The sequence below is a fragment of the Ixodes scapularis genome, unplaced genomic scaffold, assembly GCF_016920785.2.
Source record: "Ixodes scapularis isolate PalLabHiFi unplaced genomic scaffold, ASM1692078v2 PGA_scaffold3__209_contigs__length_174095766, whole genome shotgun sequence".
NCBI classification, from domain to species: Eukaryota; Metazoa; Arthropoda; class Arachnida; order Ixodida; family Ixodidae; genus Ixodes; species Ixodes scapularis.
The window spans coordinates 9,919,244-9,938,953 of NW_024609868.1; the positions used below are offsets into that span (position 1 = coordinate 9,919,244).

Here is a 19,710-nt window from a genome sequence, read left to right on the forward strand (position 1 = left end):
AAGATAGCAATCGAAGTAACATATACACTGAAGAAACGGTTTACATAAAAGAATACATAATAGGCATACAGTAGGTGCAGTGATTTACGATTCAAACTCTAAACATCAATGCTACCCATGCTATATGTATTGGGTAATTTGGAGAGGTTATACTGAAGATGTAGCAAATTGTAATGTGACTTCACATTCCTCTGAGCAGCGGGTACGGATGGTGGTTGTATTTCGGGTTACATTGGATGTACGCTTCATAAAGCTAATCACTTCGGGAGATGAAAAACAAAATGACCTAGTCAGGACGTATTCATACAATCGATATATTAATATGATGAGAACCCGGAGACTGCGGGCAAAAACGAAACGCATACTCTAAAAAGTGTGTGTTGTTTTCACCCGCAGTATCGGGTTTTTTTGCCACGCTTAATATTCTCCAGCTCGTTTGCGCCCTTACATTATTCAATTCAATCGATTTATGTTATGTGTGCATTGATATATGTACAGAAATGGAGAGATAATAAATGGTATTCTTCAACAACAAAAAAATACACGATGCCTTTCTGCAAAAAAAATACGAAAAACATAAAGATGTAATTATATTTTTAATTACACCTAAATAGCGCAAAGAGGTGAAGATTCCTATAATCCTAACATCAACCATATTCAATCATTAGCTTGAACGAACTCAAAATTCGTGAAATACCGGCTCGGGAGACTAATGTTATGTTCGGTTTCACGTGCACTTGTTTTGGGCACTCCTGTAAGGCTTGGAGCGGCTGTCGTTCGGCTGTTCACTATATGCTTTTTTTCGGTATATTTCTCGTACACACTTGTAGTTCTAAGTAAAGTCGAATTCATTTTTTATTTATTTATTTATTTATTTGAACATACTGCGACTTGAATTGAGATCATTGCAGGAGTAGAATAGGCAGGTGGAAAGCAAATGAGTAGTGCTAACAATAAACAAGAACATAGGCAAAATAATGATTCGCCAGTCACACATCACACGAAATAAAGTTTCAAAATTTCTAAAACAACGTCGACGTACTAAGGCATATGCGTGATCCATCCATACTGTTCCAAAATTCGACCGTGCGCGGAAGGATGAAATTTTATAACAATGATTATGAAACTGAAAAGGTGCAATGTATGAAGGATGGGATCGTCTAGTGCGCGTCATGTCTGAAAAGGAAATGTATTCCATGCTCTCAATGAATGCCACTATCTCCGTTAATAATTCTGTGTGGCATTTGCAACCGCTCGACAGTTCGTCTGAAAGACAGAGACTCTAGCGCTAATGTTGGCATAGCGGATGTAGGTGAAAGCTGTCGACCATATATATTGGAAATAAATCGGACAGCCTTGGCCTGAGTAGAGTCGATAAGATTAATGTCCTTTATTTAGATAAACTTCCCAAACTACAGAATTATACTCCGTAATCGGCTTAACGAGGATTTTAAAAGCGGTTAATTTGACCTCTTCAGAAAAACATTTCAACTCACGTTTAACATATCCTAATTTCCGGAGGGCGCGAGAGCAAATAGAGTCAACGTGCCTGCCCCATTTAAGGTTAGATGAAACAATACTACCCAAATATTTGAAGTCATAAACCTCCATTAACTCATCAAAGCCAAAGCTTAAAACCAAAGGTGATTTCTTATTCGTAAACTTTATGAATACAGTCCAAGTAGTTCTTTGTACGGTTTATTGTCGGGGACAACTTTAATTATGAGGCAGTACAGCAACAACTCACGTCTGGGTGCCTCAATGATGCGTACATGTAAAATGGGTCGTGCGACAATTTTTATGTTTTCAGTAAATACCTCTAAGATTTCTGACGTTGGTAACTTGCAGAAGTATATAGTAGTTTTCCTCTCCTCGCAATATTAGACGCAGAAAAAAAATATACAGGAGGACACTCAAGACTGTTTACGTGTAGGAAGGCGAAAGCATTATAGTTCAGCAGCCTGTAAAATGTTTTCGAGTAATGTTTCTGCTTCTGCTTTTGATATTGTTCACCTTGTCACAAATGACAGAAAACACACCTCCTTTCATCGAAATGTTACGATTCCGCCGCGTAATAGCGAGGCAAAACTTAGAATATTCCCCGACCTGCAGCCGCGAGCGGCGGCCATGAGAAACACGCTGCATGACGTCAATGGGGAATCTTGTAGAAAGATAGCAGGTTGTGCGAATACCTGCTCGATAAAAGGTAACTTTTTCTATAAATCTTGTCGTTTCAACATATTTATAAATGCGTCAAAAACCTGGTATCATTGACAAAACTTTTATTATACGGAGTTTTAGTGGCGCCATCTATGCTAAGTCCACAAAACCGTCAGCACTATTTGCTACCGCGAACAGCCGCCAGAAGCCGGAGGGGGAGGGGGACAGGGCCGGACGGGTATGGCCGGACCCGGATAAGACTTTCCTCCTTTCACAAAGATTGTTCGCGCGGCACCCGCTAGCACGTGGTCACGCGGTCGTGAGCGGATCAGTTCTCGCTGCTCACTGATGGCTCTAAAGAGAGAACTTTTCCGGAACCCCGCGCCTACTCCATCAACGTCACTGCGCACGTGACCCGGAAGACGACGCACGAGTTGAGAGGCGGCAAAAATCTGGATCTTTTTCATTTTTTTTAAATAAAAACTAGGGTACCCAGGCAAAATCTGTTTTCTGTAGTTCACATCAAAAGTGTCAGGCATCAACTTCCACAATAATTTAAGCAAAGTCCTGAAATTGTTGCACAGCTCCTTTAAAGGCTGAACTCCATGAGACGAATATGCTGCGAAAAATCTACAAATCTTGCCCTGCGGCTTTTGTTCTGCGCGTGCAACTAGCACAGTGGCTGCTACATCGCGCGCAAAGCGAGCGTTCCGTCGGGCGACGTTCGTCAGTTATTCCTCGCATAATTCGCTCCATGGAGTTCAGCCTTAAGGACGACGCCTAGAGAAGGACACTTAAGGAGGCTGTGGCGTATTTGCGTGGGAGGCCTCGTTTGCCTGCGGAAGCCCCGTAGATGTAGACGCTGCTGCCGATGTCGAGACTGTAGATCAGAGATGGCAGTAATGACATTACTGTAAGGGAATTAGAGTAATTAAATTACTTTTTGGAGTAATGAGTAATGTAATGAATTACTTCTTTAAGGCAATAATTCAGTAATCTGATGAATTACTTTCAGGCAGTAATTTCGAGAGACAATTACTCATTACTTTTCAAATTACTTTTGTCCTAAATGAGAAAATTCGTTTGCAATCTTTAAGAAAAAGTATTAAAATAATTTTGTACGATGAAATGTTCTGAAAGAGCATCAGAGGAAATAATCGACGGCCATCTGAGCGCAGAGCCTTGTACGAAGAGCTGGACAGACGCACAAAGGAGGGCTAGAAAGGCGAAGGAAAAAACCTTGCGTGTAGACATTACTAGAAGGCGACGGCTTACGAACTCCAGGCACGACGGATTCACGGCGTCGCGTCATAACGACGATACTATACTTCGCTCATCCCTAAGCTGACAGTGCTGTGGGAGCTGCAAGCTAACCAGAACCAATCGAACACCTTCTTTTAATCACGTGCCCCGTCCCTTTCTCTGCGCGTGGGTATAAACGACAGAATGGTTACATGGCGAACGATACACGTGTGACTGCTCCAACAAACACGTAGCTTCTACCGTTCTTCCCTAAGCTGACACTGCGTCAGCTTAGGGATGAACGGCTCATAGGCTACAAGGCGACGGGCACATCACCAGTGAGTTAAACATAATTTAAAACCTGAGAGGACAGGACAAACGGGTCCCCAGCCTTTGTACTTTCGGCAAGCAAGGTCAAACCTTAAGCCTCGACCATTGTGAACAACAAACGACCGGAATAAGTAGTTAAATGTCAAAGCCCCAGAACGTTTTGAGCGTCCTCGAGTGAAGCAGGTGCCGCTCACCGTATGCCTCGCTGCTTTCCCTTGGGAAGTTTATTCGGAAATAAGCCTACAAGCAGATATCGCCCCCCGTTTGTTGGGAAAGTACACAGTTTAGGAAGCTCGCGCCATTCCTCAACTGGCGACGCTTCTGCTTAGCAATTATCCGGGCCCTTTGTGTAACAATGCGCAAAAACTAGGACTCTTCGGGTGTTTGGGAAAAATGCTCCTTGATACGAATGACCGAGAATAGGTCAGCTATACTCGGCGGCAACTTTTCTTGGCAATGCAGTGGATGGTGCAGGCACGCGTTCCCTCTCCCATTTTGAGCGCTGAATAAAGCTGTGCGCGGGCTCTCCTATGCTCCACTGCATTGCCAAGAAAAGTTATCGCCGAGTATAGTGCTCTCGGGAGAATAGAATTAGATTGCGTCCAAGGCGGAAGAGAAACGTTTCACGTGACGACTCCTTGTAAGAACGAGCTGCCATTGCCCAACTTAACAAACTGACGCGGACTACAACTTCAAAATAAGGAAGGCGGAAACATATCACCCTTTTAGTAAGAACCTTCACCGTTCAATGATGAGCGAAACCGGTGAGTCGACTGTCTTTCTGAGTCACATCTGAAGATGCTATTCATCATGATTAACACTTATGCCGTGTGCAACAGCAAATCCACTGTTCAGTATGGTTCACTTTGAGGCACATAAGGTTGTTGCGGTATAAACAGGAATATCTGAGTTTTGGTACATACGGACCAACTCAGCTCTTTGACGTCACATCACAGAGGTGGCGCTGTTGTTGGCACTGTACATGCGCAGCGCCTCGCTTCCCCCGGATCTGGTTCCTGCACACGCGCTGTGTGTGCAAACGGTTTGTTTTGTAAACACTGTGTTGGTGTATACGGTAAATAAAATGAGCACGAATTACAGCCTCAAGGTATTCAAAAGTAATGTCAAAGTAATTTCAAAGTAATTTCATTACTTTTAGGAAGTAATTTGTAATGTAATTTAATTACATTTTTGCGTTTCAGAAAAAGTAATTAGTAATGTGATTTAATTACTTTTTGAAAGTAATTTTGCCATCTCTTCCGTAGATGTAGACGCGGTCGACTCGCAGTCCATCTCACGAAGCACACAACGAGCACTGAAAAGGTGGAGTGTGTGTATGTTTGTGCAGCCTAGAGCTTAGTCTGCCTCAACGGGCGACTTGTCTCCCAGCTGTAGATGAGAAATTTAGCCAGTGCAGTACGTCCGCTAGCCTGCGGTCTTTAACGTGCACCACGCGGTAGGGATACACGACCATACGCCGGGACGATGCTCATCCAGATCGAAACGTCCAGGGGTGGGGATTAAACCCAGAATCTCTAGATTCTGCAGCGAGCTTTCGCTTCATGTGCTCCGAGCTGGTGCGCGCTAGCCCACTCGGCTACCGATCCCCCTTTCCACAACGAGCACAAATGAAGTCCGAAGCGCACCTTTTACACACGGCGCTCCGGGAGTGATATCGGGCTCTTGCACTTGAGCGTGAGCGGTGCGTGCTTGATGACGTATTTCTATGGCCATCTTTCGGGCACAACAACGCCGCCTCTCCGGGTAATGGGACAAGTAAGGACATCCTAGAGGTCTAGGACGACCTCTAGGACGACCTCCAGGACGACGCCAAGAACAGCGTCGTCCTTGAGCATACGATTGAGCGCCGCTTGCCGCTCAGTCGTATTTTTATGGCCATATACGCCGCTTTTTCTCTCAGTGAGACAAGTAAGGCTTTCGCCTTAATAAAGGGAAGAAACAGCTTTCCTTTCGTCAACTTGCCATTAGAACAAGCGGCCACGTGATCTGATTCTAATTGTATACCGTCAGTGTTCATCACAGTCATGCACTGGGGTTGGCAAAGCATAGAGCATGGATTAAGCTTGAGACATTGTTAGTTAAAATATCCTCCTCTTTGATTGAACATGAGCCTCTAGCAGCCGAATGTATGGCGATGCTGATTGTCATGAACCCGAGCACTCGACTCGGGCTCATGACAGTCCAGTACGTCACGGTGTCAACAACGATAATGAGTTCAGTAACGTTCTCAATTTAAATCGTCTTGACGCAGTGAGTCTCGTGACGTCACGGGGCCACGTGACGTGACATTACTTGACAGCATGTCTTAACACCATGACGTCATGTGACCACGTGACACAGGATTGGTCATAGTGCCACTACAAAAGCGCCACGAAAACCAACTATTTCTTATACAACGCAGTTCTGTATTTGACGATATGATCGATACATAGAAATACAGAGCTCTGCCAATTTTTTTCTTCTCAAATATTTATTTCGTGATATTAACAAAAAAAAAAAACTAAAATATTACCGTGAACCATTTTGAACCGGTTACCGTTATATCCCTTTCCGGTTCAGTTCTGGTTCGGTTCCAAGATGGCGGCGAATATTTCGGTTCAGTTCAGTTCTTTTTCGGCTAAAAATTATGGTTCTGTTCCGGTTTTCGGTTCGGTTCTGGTTGGACACTCTGCTCTCAGTACGCTGATGCTCCATGGCGATCTTGGTGTGACCGGTCGGCCAGGGGTCAACCAAAATGGCAATTGCCATGGCAACTGACCGATCAGCCAATCACCTTGCGAGATTTGGTCATCAGTATGTTGGTATTAGGCACCCTAGTTGGTATCTCTTTGTGTCCGGCTAGGGGCTTTACGGTGGCCGAGTGGGCTCGCCAGCTCGGAGCACGTGGAGCGAAAACTCGCGCTGCAGAACCCAGGAGCCTGGGCTCAATCCCCACCCCTGCCCGTTTCGATCTGGATGAGCATCGCACCGGCGTGAAGTCGTGTATCACTACTGCGTGGTGCACGTTAGAGACCCCAGGCTAGCGGTTGTACTGCACTGGCTCAATTTCTCATCTACTGCTAGGAGTCAAGCCACTCGTTGAGGCAGACTAAGTTCTAGGCTGTATAAATGTAAACACACCAATTTTTGTGTCAAGGTAGCAGGCAGGGAAAGCAATGGTGCTCTTTCTGCGCACCTTTTTCACAAGGGCGCAGCCATCATAAATGTCGTCACTTCCGGTAAGCGTTAAAACATCGTTTTGATATTTCCACGCTGCTGGAAAGTGTTGACGAAAAATGCGTGATCGTCACATACTCTTCCCTTGCCCCACCTCTATTTTTTCGCGTATTTCAGACTGAAATATTTTATTGTCTGTTCGTCCCGCATTCCAAGTACGGAACCCACGTGACTGAGAAAAAAAAATAAACGAAAAACGTCTTTACGATTTAGCGACTTTAGCGTGTACGGGAGAGGCGAATAGTTTGCGACGAGCGAGACCGTGCAGAAGAACAAGTGGGCTGCGTGCGGAGACTGTGGATCTGAATTTTACTTACATGCATGGTTCCCGTTTCAAAGAAGTCCCTACAAGCCGTCGTTCTCCAGATGGGGCGCCGCTTCTTAAACGCTGTTTGTGCTACGTCGAATTGGGATGGCGAATTCGAGACAATAGGAAGACGCGCCTCGACGTGCCTCGCATGAATCGTGGTTCGGAAGGCGTCAATCCCCTCCCGCTTTCATCTTCCCACTAGAAAGTTCACGGATATCGCTGTTGTTGTTGTCGTTGTAGTTGTATTCGGCAATTGTTTTACGAGTGAAAAACATGTGAAAATAGATCTAAACAAAAAAACACCTAACCGATTTTTTTTTTGATTTTTTGTAATGGTGAGTGTAGATTTACGGTAATACGATGACGGTTCTTTCAGATTGGTTATAAAAAAACTGTGTAACCGTGTTCGAAACGTGCAGCAGTTCGCTTGAGAGGCCAACGTAGTTAGACGAACGTAACTCCCTCCTACCCAAATCTCATCCCCAACTATACTTCGTATTCACCTAATAAACCGCAGGAAAAAAAAAGGAAGAAAAGTTATATTGCGGCACATTATTAATTTTTCTGTTCATGCGTTCCATTAAGATATATGTAGACGTATCTTAGATTATATGTCTATGTTATTTTACCAAGACGCACACGTTTCATACGACAAGAGCGCCGTTTCTTCTTTCGATGACCAAATCTTGAAAGAACTATACGTACTTCTCGCGGCGCATAAATAGTGCGCAAAGCTTTCTTTTTGTGTCTATGTGACAACGAGTATGGGTGAAGGAGTCCGCATTTTCCAAATAAATGTCTTCTTTTATTATCTTATGGTCGCCTATCTCGATGAATGAACTGGCAAGGGTGCAGTCTCGAAGAGTAATATTAGCCTTTTGAGCGCATAGATGGCAGCTAGACAACGGCTAGTCAAAGCCACGCTCTGGCGCCGACATTAAGTACTGTCTCGGACGTCTGTGAGAAAAAAAAAAGTGTTTATCTCATCGCAAAAATAGAAATAATAATAAGAATAATAAACTACGCATTGCAGAACTCGCAGTCTAAGCCGGAATGTAGCGCTAACTTTTGGAATCAGATGGCAATGTTTCAGAACAGTGTTACCTCATGCAAAAGTTATAAAAAGCGATTGTCGGAATGTTGTTTTCATGACAAATGGTGAAGAAACGAATTTCGCGTATAGACCGTTTTTGTGTGACGTAGGTTGTGACGTTGTTGAGTTGGGCGACAAAACCAAGTAAATATTTTAAGCATAACGACAAAACTATCGGCACAAGCCCCTTGAATTCCCTCCAATGGGAAAATAAAGTGATTTCCTATTTCGCCCCAACTCAGCTAAGTCAAAATTCATCATGGCAGCGACCACCACAGAAAAAGAAAAAAATTATAGATGGAAGTGAATAACGTCCACTACGGAAAACGGGCTCCACTCTCTCATTGAAAACATGTTGGAACCCGTTTATAAATTCGGAGGTAGAAGCGAACAGAGCCGCACTTGTCAAATCATCTCATGAAGGCGCTTACAGATTTCTTTTTATATAGCACCCTCCAGCATTATGCTCAAAACATTCTAAACATTCAAAACAGTCGCATTGCCCGTACGAAAAACGAAAAACACAAGAATCACGGGCAGTGAGGAAAGCACAAACAATCTCGCAAAGAAAGGGGGAAAAAAAGCTATCAAAGCTAGGCTGTGCTCTTCCACGACACAGATGGTGCTGGCGGGACAGAGGCCGGAAACCATCGTGGACGTGTGTTCGCGGGCCCTGGGTTTCTGGTCTTACCAGGTGAGTGATCTGGTCACGGAAGCGGTCGCGGAAGAGATCGAGACTCGCATCGCACCTCCTGCAGGTGGCGCAGCAGTTGGGGCAGCAGGAGGCGTCCCTGGAGCGGAGTCGCCGCAAGATTGCCCAGCTGGAGGCCGCCCTGACCAGACAGGCCCACGACTGCAACTGTATCCTCGTAGCGGTGCAGAGTGTCAGTCGGCGTGCGAACCTGTCCTGTCAAAAACTCTGTAACGGTGTAATTACTGTGACAATGTGTCAGTTTGCGTATACAGATCTCTCCTGTCGGAGCATTGAGACGTTGTGATTATTGAATCGATGCGAGCGTGTTGTGAATGGAATACTTTAGCTTGAAAGGATAAAAAAGACAAAGGGCAAGGACAAAGTAGCCGTCTCTCCTCGTTCTTCATTGTTTTATTCTTCCACACTGAAGTGGGCACACTGCTATAAGGTGTCAATCGGCGTAGAAATCTATCCTGTCGGAACACCGCGACAGCTTCATTACTGTTGCAATGTTTTAACGGAACACGCTACGAGCACAGTTAATCCGCTCATGCATGAGTGCGGTACATTAGCGAAGGCTCTGAATAATGAATTTAAAAGCGTCTTTGAAAAAAAAAAAAAAAAACGAAGTGCGCTGCATTTACGTATATGCCGTGGACCAATGTGCCATCAGTGCGCTAAAAATGGTCGTCAGCTACAGGCCGCAGTATAGTTGTAACGTTGCTGGTGCAGCGTTCTTTTTGTACGAAGTAGACGATTATTTATTTTTTTAAGAAAACAATCTGTACAGCGACCCAAACAATCGGATACCCTGTAAAATTCTAAAAGATGAAACCGTCCACAAAAGATCCACATGAAAAAAACAACATAGATCGCTACCTGCAAGCGTCTATTTCTACGGACCATCGTATGCAGGGCCTTCCAGCTGCAACGCCATCTTATATATAACGTCTACATAACGCCACTCTATATATCATATATATATACTGCTCAGGTAGTATCTGCGGATACTGCCTGAGCAGTATCTGCAGATAACTCTGTCGGCGTGTCTGCAGGGAACGCAGTGTATGACGTTTGGGCAGCGTGAGTGCTGCTTTGATGTCACTCTCTAGTCTCCTTAGCGACGGTGGCCCCAGCGCTGCGGCAGCAGCTCGAAGGTAGGTGAGTGCGGGAGCTCCTCCGAAGTCCAGGACGAGCCCCCCGAGAGCGCAGGGGTCCTCCGGGAGCGCTGGGAGCTGTTCAGGCGCGTCGCCGACCTGGGCGAGCAGCTGATGGACCGCCAGAGGCTCCAGGCGCAGCGGGCCGTGGACCCCGGGCTGCAACCGGCCGTACCGAGGCCGGAGCTGTACCGGCAGCACCTCGACACGCGTGTGCCCGGAGAGCTGGACCTACTCTTCGGTCAGACTCAAGGTATAATTACTATATATCCTCGGGGGCGTGGGAGTGGGTGTTACGACTGGGCTGAGGTCGTAAAATGGACCGAGGGTTTCCATTCCGAACGCCATATCGGGACTTTTTTTTCTTTGTTTCATTTATTATGGCGCTGCTGCGGTTGTCCCTACTGGATGGTGCAGTTTCTCGTGACTTTTTTTAATATTTATTTTATGTATTTGGGTGGTGTTGCGGCTCTACGCTGGGTAGTGCAGTTTATGGAATGCTCGTAGAAAAAGCGTAAAGACTGCGAGAGCGGTCTACGAAAATATCGACCAACACACTAACTGTTTACAAACCAGTCAGCGTTTGCACTCTACACCAGGGTGATTCCACGTCAATTCATGCAATGATGGTCCGGGTCATAATTTAGATATTTTTGTTAAAAATATATGTGAAAGCCATGTTTTTGGGAGGAACATTCAGCTAGATATGAAAGCCGTAACAATTTTTTTCGCTGAGATATAAAATAGAGAAGCTTGAGGTGTGGAAATTGAGAAGATTTCACAATGCTAATTTGCACAGTCGTCATTTCCTTATCGAACCTTTCACGGCACCATAACTTTTTTAATAGGTTTTACAAAGGTTATAAAGCACATACATAAAAAATTAAAGATATCAATAAAATATTTCTATGCAAACAAAAATATCAAACATGGCATAAAAACGCGTTTTAGAGACATATTCACAATTTTTTTGCAAATAAGCCATCTTTCATAATACTTCACAAAACATATCAAAATGCGCGTATTTAAATATTCTTTACGAATATATAAAGATAATATGCCCACCCTTAAATATATTTTTGTTATGAACGCGGAAATGCGGCTGATTTCTCAAAATGTGGCAAGATTGGGCGTCGATATTTAAAAAACTCCATATTTTATTTTATTTAAACTCCCCTTGGCACTTTGTAGTGACTTGAACTAAGCTGTGATGGCAAAAGATTGAGTAACATATGACCTCCAAGCGGGAAAAGCTACGACAAACCTTCACTCGGAGCGAGCCGACGTCTTCGTCAAGGCGGCTTTGCCGGACAGCACCAAACGTTTTGAGCGTTAGTTATGGCATGTATTTTATATTATTAAAATTCTTTTTTAGAGCGCAGCTCTTAGGGGCCCGTTCCCGGCTTGAGCGGCGTCGCCGTCGGCGTCGGCGTCGCCGTCGGCGTCGGCGTCGCCGTCGCCGTCGGCGTAACCAAGGTCATCCCAAGGTCACGTGACCCCCAAGGTCACGTGACCCCTCCCAAGGTCATCTCAAGGTCACGTGACCCCCTGAAGGTCACGTGACCCCTCGAGGTCACGTGACCCCTTCCAAGGTCATCTCAAGGTCACGTGACCCCAAGATGACCCCACGTGACCCTTTGAAGGTCACGTGACCCCCAAGTCACGTGACCCCTCTGAGGTCACGTGGTCGCCTCCCCAAGGTCACGTGACCCCCGAGGTCACGTGACCCCCAAGGTCACGTGACCCTTTCCAAGGTCATCTCAAGGTCACGTGACCCCACGTGACCCCCAGGTCACGTGACCCCTCTGAGGTCACGTGGCCCCCCGAGGTCACGTGACCCCTCCAGGTCACGTGACCCCAAGGTCACGTGGGGGTCACCTTTGGGGTCACGTGGCCTTGAGGTCACCCCCAGGTCACGCCTCCCCGAGGTCACGTGACCTCCTCCCCGAAGTCACGTGACACCCTCCCCCGGAGCATATTAAAGAATGAGGGGAGGAGGAGGAGAAGGGGGAGGGGTCTACCCTCCCCTCAGTACCCTTCACTCCTCCTCCTCAAGAGCTGCGCTCCAATTCGGCGTTACAGGGATTTGTAAACGGCTTTCACTTTTTCATCAGGGCTGAGTATTAATGACGCGAAAATGGACTTTGAGCTGGAATACCATTAATTAGCTTACAATTCACAGGAACAAAACGGCCCCACTGTGCGAATTCGCTAACTATGCATAGATAAGCTTAAAACTCTCAGTTATGCGAATGGCCATGTATACATCCGGCCTCTCGGCATATGATGACTTCCACAGATGAGAAGCCTGGATTCCTCTCACAGGTTTTATAGTGGTCCACTCTGCTTGCTTTACCGCACGAAACTCTCGAACCCGTTCCACAGACAGGTGGAACGTGCAGACATTAGTTACTTTTTTACGTAGCACTTCCACAAAGTCTTTATCGGTGGCAATCGTTGAGTTGAGCGAAGATCTCAACTTGGTGAGCGTTGGTTCTTCCACCTACTTCATCACAAGCGCTTTCTCCGCGTCCAGTGGCTGAAAAGATCCATCTTGGGGAAGAGTGCGGCTTCCGAGACAATTCGTGGAATTGGAAGCGATTCTTGAAATGCGCCGCCGCTCCGTCTGATACAAAAATATTTCAAAAAAGACTGGAAAATGAACATTAACATACTCTTTAATGGCCTATGTGGCTATACTTCGTTTCAGCTTCGGTCCAAGCGCGGCCGATGTTATGAGCCGAAGGGCCAATCAGACACCGCAAAAAGCGCAGCGTCATGGCGTGCTCTCTGCTCTTGATAGGACTAGCCGGCGGAGGAGCGCGCACAGAGACACGGCGAATACCGGCTGGTCCTATCAACTGCATAGAGTACGTCATGACGATTCGCTTTTTGCGCTGTATGATTGGCCCTTCCGCTCATAACATCGGCCACGCTCGGACCGAAGCTGAAACGAAGTATAGAAGAGCGTGAGCTGTGTCATGTGTCGTGTACCATCGGTGACAACGGCAAAGCTTTGCGCGCCTTGCGTGGACGTAACCACACTTGTGGAGAGAGACACGAGTTTTTTTTCAATGAAAACTCTGCACTTCGGTTGGAAAGAGTACTGTCCATTTTTCCGCAAAATCGAAGTGGAACATGACTGCCTTGGGTGGTAAGGCGGTTCTTGTGTCATGTATCAGGCTTCGTTCAAGGTCAATGATGTAAGAATGCCTCATATACTTTTCACTCTCCTATTGCCGCAGGAAGGCAGAAGTGTCCATAACCTTTTTGACGAGTTCGCCAGCGTCCCATAATGCGAAAAAGATCTCTTCGTCTTCGTCGAGATGAAGCGACTGCAGCGAGATGCTCTGCGTTTTTGGGCACTTTTCGCAACGGCGCAGAAAGCAATCGTTCTGTGGAGCGCAGAAGAGGTAGATGCGCTTGAGGTCGTCTTCAGTAAATGTCTTCTTTGGGGCATTTGTTATTGCCGTTAAAAGCAACTGAAAATTGACGCAATATATGCATGCGCGCACCTCGTGCTCGGGACTTTTTTTTTTTACCCTTTTTGGTCGTAGGGAATAAAATTTGGAGATGCCTAGTTCGGGATGGGGATGGTCCTTCCTAAACAGCTGGTAAGCTTCCTTAATAGAGCGGGTCATAAACCTTTTTACGACTTTGAACATGTCGTTGATCATGGCTTTGACGACGTCCTTTTTGTTGGGGCTTTGAACAGAGCATGCGAGGTCGTCGCGTGTGTAGTACTCAATTGCAACCCTCACGTCTTCGGCATTCGCCTTTTTCCCCATGTAGGGATCAGGGGTTGCCCAAACACCACCTTTGCGCTTCAGTTTTCATGTTTGATCAATCATGTAGGCAGTCGCTTCCGACACCAGACGCAATATTTTTTTCTTCAGGATGATTGGTGGCAGAAGCACGTACAATCGCTTGCGTTCCTGGTGGGAACTACATGCCTTCAGCACTTCGCAAAACGCGTCAAACCACTCTGCGCAGTGCTCACAACTGTCTTTGAGTTCGAGAATTTCGTGCGGTGAAGCAAGCAAAGTGGACCACCGTAAAACCTGTCAAAGGAATCCAGGAAGCTCATCTGTGAAAGTCATCATATGCCAAGAGGCCAGATGTATACATGGCCATTCGCGCAACTGAGAGTTTTAAGCTTATGTATGAAGCATAGGTAGCGAATTCGCAGAGTGTGGCCGTTTTATTCCTGTGAATTGTAAGCTAATTAATGGCATTCCAGCTCAAAGTTCCTTTTCACGTCACTAATACTAACCGCTTATAAGAAAATAATTTTAATAATATAAAATACATGCCATAACTAACGCTCAAAACGTTTGGTGCTGTGCGGCAAAGCCGCTATGACGAAGACGTCGGCTCGCTCCGAGTGAAGGTTTGTCGTAGCTTTTCCCGCTTGGAGGTCATATGTTACTCAATCTTTTGTCATCACAGGTTAGTTCAAGTCACTGCAAAGTGCCAAGGGGAGTTTAAAGAAAATAAAAGATGGAGTTTTTTTAAATATCGACGCCCAATCTTGCCACATTTTGAGAAATCAGCCGCATTTCCGCGTTGATAACAAAAATATATTTAAGGGTGGGCATATTATCTTTATATATTCGTAAAGAATATTTAAATACGCGCATTTTGATATGTTTTGTGAAGTATTATGAAAGATGGTTTATTTGCAAAAAAATTGTGAATATGTCTCTAGAACGCGTTTTTGTGCCATGTTTGATATTTTTGTTTGCATTGAAATATTTTATGGATATTTTTAATTGTTTGTGTATGTGTTTTATAACCTTTGTAAAACCTATTAAAAAAGTTATGGTGCCGTGAAAGGTTCGATAAGGAAATGACCACTGTGCAAAGTAACATTGTGAAATCTTCTCAATTTCCACGCCTCAAGCTTCTCTATTTTATATCTCAGCGAAAAAACTTGTTACGGCGTTTATATCTGGTTGAATGTTCCTCCCAAGAACATGTCTTTCATATATATTTTTAACAAAAATATCTAAATTATGACCCGGACCATCATTGCATGAACTGACGTGCAATCACCCACCAGTCGTGGGCAGAGCGCGTGCCCAGAAGTATTCGAAAGGCGCGAAGCATTTGCGCATCTGCAGTGCCGACAGCAGCGTCACCGCCGCAATGTCGTGACGTCATAGAGTTTAAGTGGTGTATAGTGTTGAGTGAATCGGTAAAAAGCGGTCAAAGAAGAAAAAACATTGTCGTGTGCTTCGGTGAAACTATCCAGGTAAGAAAGCGTGACTGTATCGTTTTTCAGCGAATTCCTATCTTCAATTGACCGAGGTATAAATTAATATTTACAGAAGATGTAGTAAGAGCGAGCAGGGTTTATGGGCAGTTCCGTAACTGAGCTAATCTAGTAACGTTGGCATTAACTTAGTGACAGCAGGTGAAGCGGGGAGTGACGACAAGAAGTGAATAGCCACTGAGGCCTCGATAATGGCTGAGCTTTCTTCTGACAGATAGAGCGGCAAGCCTCGTAGGCCATGCGCTCGCCCGGGCTTTTTTATGTCGTCCGCAGCAGTACGCAAGGCTAAGTGCGTGTTCCACCAACAGCACCTATTTGGTGAGGAGATCGAACCATAAGGGGAGCAGTTTCGTTGTCATCATCATTACCACAAACAATCGCCGTGTGGCAAATAGCTCCGACGATAGCACTCACGAAGCGCACGCCGCATCGTTTTCCCGCTCGCTTCATATTTGCTTCTAGCGATATGGTACGCACTTTGTGCGTACCGTAGTGCTCGAAGCATGCTTTTGAACCGGGTTTACGCAGCGCGGAGGACTGCAGAACGTACGCGACGATGCGGACAATGTCCGCCGTCGGCTCATAGTGCAACGCTGCACTCGATGACATGATCGTAGTTGAGCACGTCGTCGCCTTCAACGAGATCCCCGCTTGCATTCGCCGACGTCGTCCGTGATTGTCGCAAGAGACAGGGTAGTTGAAAAGTGAAGTGCGTGCTTTGTGAATCATTCAGAAAAACACGGATGCGCTTGTTTTCCCTTCCAAGAGGACTTCGACGACATTGAACGCCATGAGGGGACTAGATTATACTCCTATCTAGATACGTTTAGGAGAAACAAATAGTGCTACATACCTTCCTCGAGCCTCGCGCCGTCGTCTTCCATGGCAGCGAATGCGCTAATCACTGCGGTCGGAGGGTTTGTTTGCCACACAGTGTTAGTTCCCACGTGACCGCTAGGGAGCGCCACTCCCCTATCTCCACCCCAATTCCTACTCTCGGGGAAAGAGGTGGGAAAAGCTTCCACTTCATTCTGTACCTGCCACCGACTTTAGAATAATCCAAATCCGTGAACAGCTTTCTCCACCTCCACGTGACATCATCACACCCGGAGCGCCCAGCGCCCATCGATACATCGACTGAGCACGAGGACGCCGAACGCCGACGAAGCACTTGTGTCCAGTCATAGTGTCAAGTCCGTGTCCGCGCTCGATCTGACTGTGATGCCGACAAAATGCCAGTGCACGGCTTTTGATTATGTTAGATTATGTTGATTCTGCGATACCGTCAACGCACTGGCATTGCTTCGTATCGTTTCCCCTTCCCCAAAACAAGTAAAAAATAAATAAAAAGAAAAGAACGTGTCTTTCCCAGTTTGACTGTTGTTTCCTCGTTAAAAAAATCACACCCGTTTGAGAACCAAAGCACGACGGAACTAATTTATTTAAAATATTACTGCCCCGGGGGTTATTAATCGCATTCCGAGTTGCCTCGAGCGTAAACGAATAATTTATTTTGTTGCTAATGAGAGCGAACATTAAGTGGATTAGTGTGACTTTATTAGGGGAGTAACGTCATTACGGCCAACTCACACCCACGTCGGTTTCGGAAGACAAAGAAGGAATATCAATGATTCTAGCGACAATACGAGTCTTAACGAAATGCCTTTGACGACGTTAAGCCGTTCTTGGCGAGGTTTCGCAGCAAATCTCGCCTGTGTTTCGTGTATGCGTACGTCGCAGCCCGCCAAATATACCTATTGCTATAGACGCTTTGCAGCAGCTGTGCATAGGCGCCGCCATAACTAACCTTCAGTTTTTGTTCCCCCTTATTACGTTTACTTCACTTCATTATTACCATAGCAGGCCAGGTTATTGACCTTTTAGATTTTATGCTGTCTTGCTCCCCAGCATTGGCCTTTGGGGAGGCGCGTCCACACCAATTTCAGTGGCTCGGTATCTCGGTAAAACAAGAGAAGGTCAGCAATGGCGGCTGTATTCTGGCGCGTGTGTAAAGCGCCTATATTACCCATGCATCAAGGAGAATGCAGGGATTGGTGTTCCACGCGCCGCACGTGCTGGCCTCAGTAGTAGTAACTTTTCTAAAGCAAATACCTAAAACAAATGGCATCTTGCACGCGCGTTCGTCAACGTTTTATTTTTGTTATACACGTGTGGCGCATGGAACACCAATCCCTGCATTCTCCTTGATGCTTGGATAATATAGCAAGTGGCCTATTGACATGAGAGTCACAGTGTCAGCGGAGCACTGTGACGGGTCAGTACCACGTGGCGTCATCTCGCATGATGCCGCAGTTTCCCCGCTAAATTTAGCGGGGAAATGTATCCGCTACATGTGGCGGGAATTTAGGGTCACGCGACGTCATGGCGCGTCACGTGACATCACGGTGCCACGTAAACATCGTCCGCTAAATTTGGTGGAAAGCAAATCAGCTGAATTCGAACACGGTTGTGTAACTGTGTGCAGGAGTGTGCGGTGTCTCGGAAGTTCTATCTGCAAAACGCAAAGAAGAATCAGGATTTTTTTTTTCTTTTCCTTTTTTGCAGGCGGCGTTTTTTCACGCCCGGCTCAAACGGACCCACGGACCAGCCACATGTGACCAAGACCGGGGCCAGTTTGCTAGAATCGGCGTCTCAGCTCAGAGTGTGTGAAAGAAAGCACTGCCAAAGCTAGCACAGGAGCAAAGTGTGGCACGTAAAGTCGATTCTCAAGAGCTCGCGCCACCCTTAGGCTTGGCATGCTTTTTTTTCACACGGTCTAAGCTAAGACGCCGATTCTAGCGAGCAAGAGACGGTGCGACGGCATTCACGGCTCGAGATGAGGCCATGCTCGTCTGACGTCCATCTTTCTTCCATGTCCGCTAAAGTCGGAAAACTTTTTTTTTTTTTTTTTTGCCGATTTCGCTGAAAATGTTTGCCATATTGAGATATCTCTATTGTTCGTTTGTTTCAATTTTTATTATTGTATTGTGTAAGTTCCAACTTAAACTCCCCATGCTATTCTACGAAAAACTTGCAAGCCTAATAAATTCAGAAGGGTCTTCTTTCTTTACTGAGAACCTGAGTATATCTAGCGTTACTGCTGCTGAGGGGATTAGTCATCCTACTTTTAAATGCCTGAAAATAAACTGTACAAGCGTTCCTTTTTCAAGTTATTTCATTAGTCGGCGAGCTGACTAAATTATGATTATATCCCCAATAAAAGTGCCGACACACAACGCGTTTTTTTGTTTTTTTTTTTAATAAACATACGCGTTTTTTCTACAGCCATTGTTAAGTATTCTCTGGACGGATCGCTAAACAAGATTACTCGGGCTGCAAATAAATTACCCGTAATAATTTTGTTAAGCTTATGAACCGCACACTCTAAGAAAGGCCTGCGTATCTACTTACCAGCAAAACACTTGAAGAGCCAATCTCTGCGATCTACTACAAAATCAACCCAGCTAATGATGAGGCGGAACATCTGTTTAGAACTCAAAATTAAGGAAGGGAGGAGAGGAAGGAAGACAAAGAAGTTAACCTGGGGTATTTTTTCCCGGTTTGCTACTTTGTTTTGGGGGAGGGGGATGAGGGGAAAACTCAAAATGAAGTCTGCGCTGTGGCATTACGGGATGCAAGCATGACGCTTTGCACCACGTAATGCCACAGCACAGACTTCCCTTTTAGGTCTAAACGGATGTTCCGCCTCATCATTCGCTGACCTGATTTCCTAGATCGCAGGGATTGGCTCTTTGAGTGTTTTGCGGGTAAGTAGACGCGCAGGCATTTCTTTGATTGTAAGAAATTATAGAAATCTTGAACGTTGGATACTTGAGAGTCGGTTCCTTAATCTCGAATGTACATTTCGAAATTTCACCAGCTCGCCTGAATGTTCTGTGTTATGGCACTGACCAATCGCAGCAGTCCGCATTGTCCCGGTACCTTTTTGGTCCCGCTTGGTCCCGCCATTTAGCATAGGGCGGCTGGGGCCTCCAAACCCTGTCCCGCGGATGGACGCGGTGTTATCATTGACGCCCGGCCCGCGGCCCGATGCCATAAACGCAAAAATAATCACGCTCAAAACTAGAAACTGGTACTTTGACGCGCAGCAACATCGCAAACGAAGATGTATAAAAACCTGGGAGGCAACTGCATCAAAACACGAGATTTCTCTCCATAATATTTATTGTACATTGTCGCCCCTAGAATTAC

General features: G+C 45.8%; 1 protein-coding gene across 1 annotated transcript in view; it reads left to right on the plus strand.

The window, feature by feature from the left end:
• The window catches only part of LOC115330729 (E3 ubiquitin-protein ligase CCNB1IP1-like), a 35,641-nt gene extending 17,451 nt beyond the window's left edge, over positions 1 to 18,190 (plus strand). The window contains exons 5-9 of the mRNA XM_040504196.2: positions 8,992 to 9,066; positions 9,131 to 9,233; positions 10,203 to 10,223; positions 10,279 to 10,476; positions 18,064 to 18,190. Coding sequence (XP_040360130.1) covers positions 8,992 to 9,066; positions 9,131 to 9,233; positions 10,203 to 10,223; positions 10,279 to 10,476; positions 18,064 to 18,116 — 450 coding nt within the window. The 3' untranslated portion in view covers positions 18,117 to 18,190. The remainder of the gene's footprint in view (positions 1 to 8,991; positions 9,067 to 9,130; positions 9,234 to 10,202; positions 10,224 to 10,278; positions 10,477 to 18,063) is intronic.
• Positions 18,191 to 19,710: the final 1,520 nt, after the last annotated feature.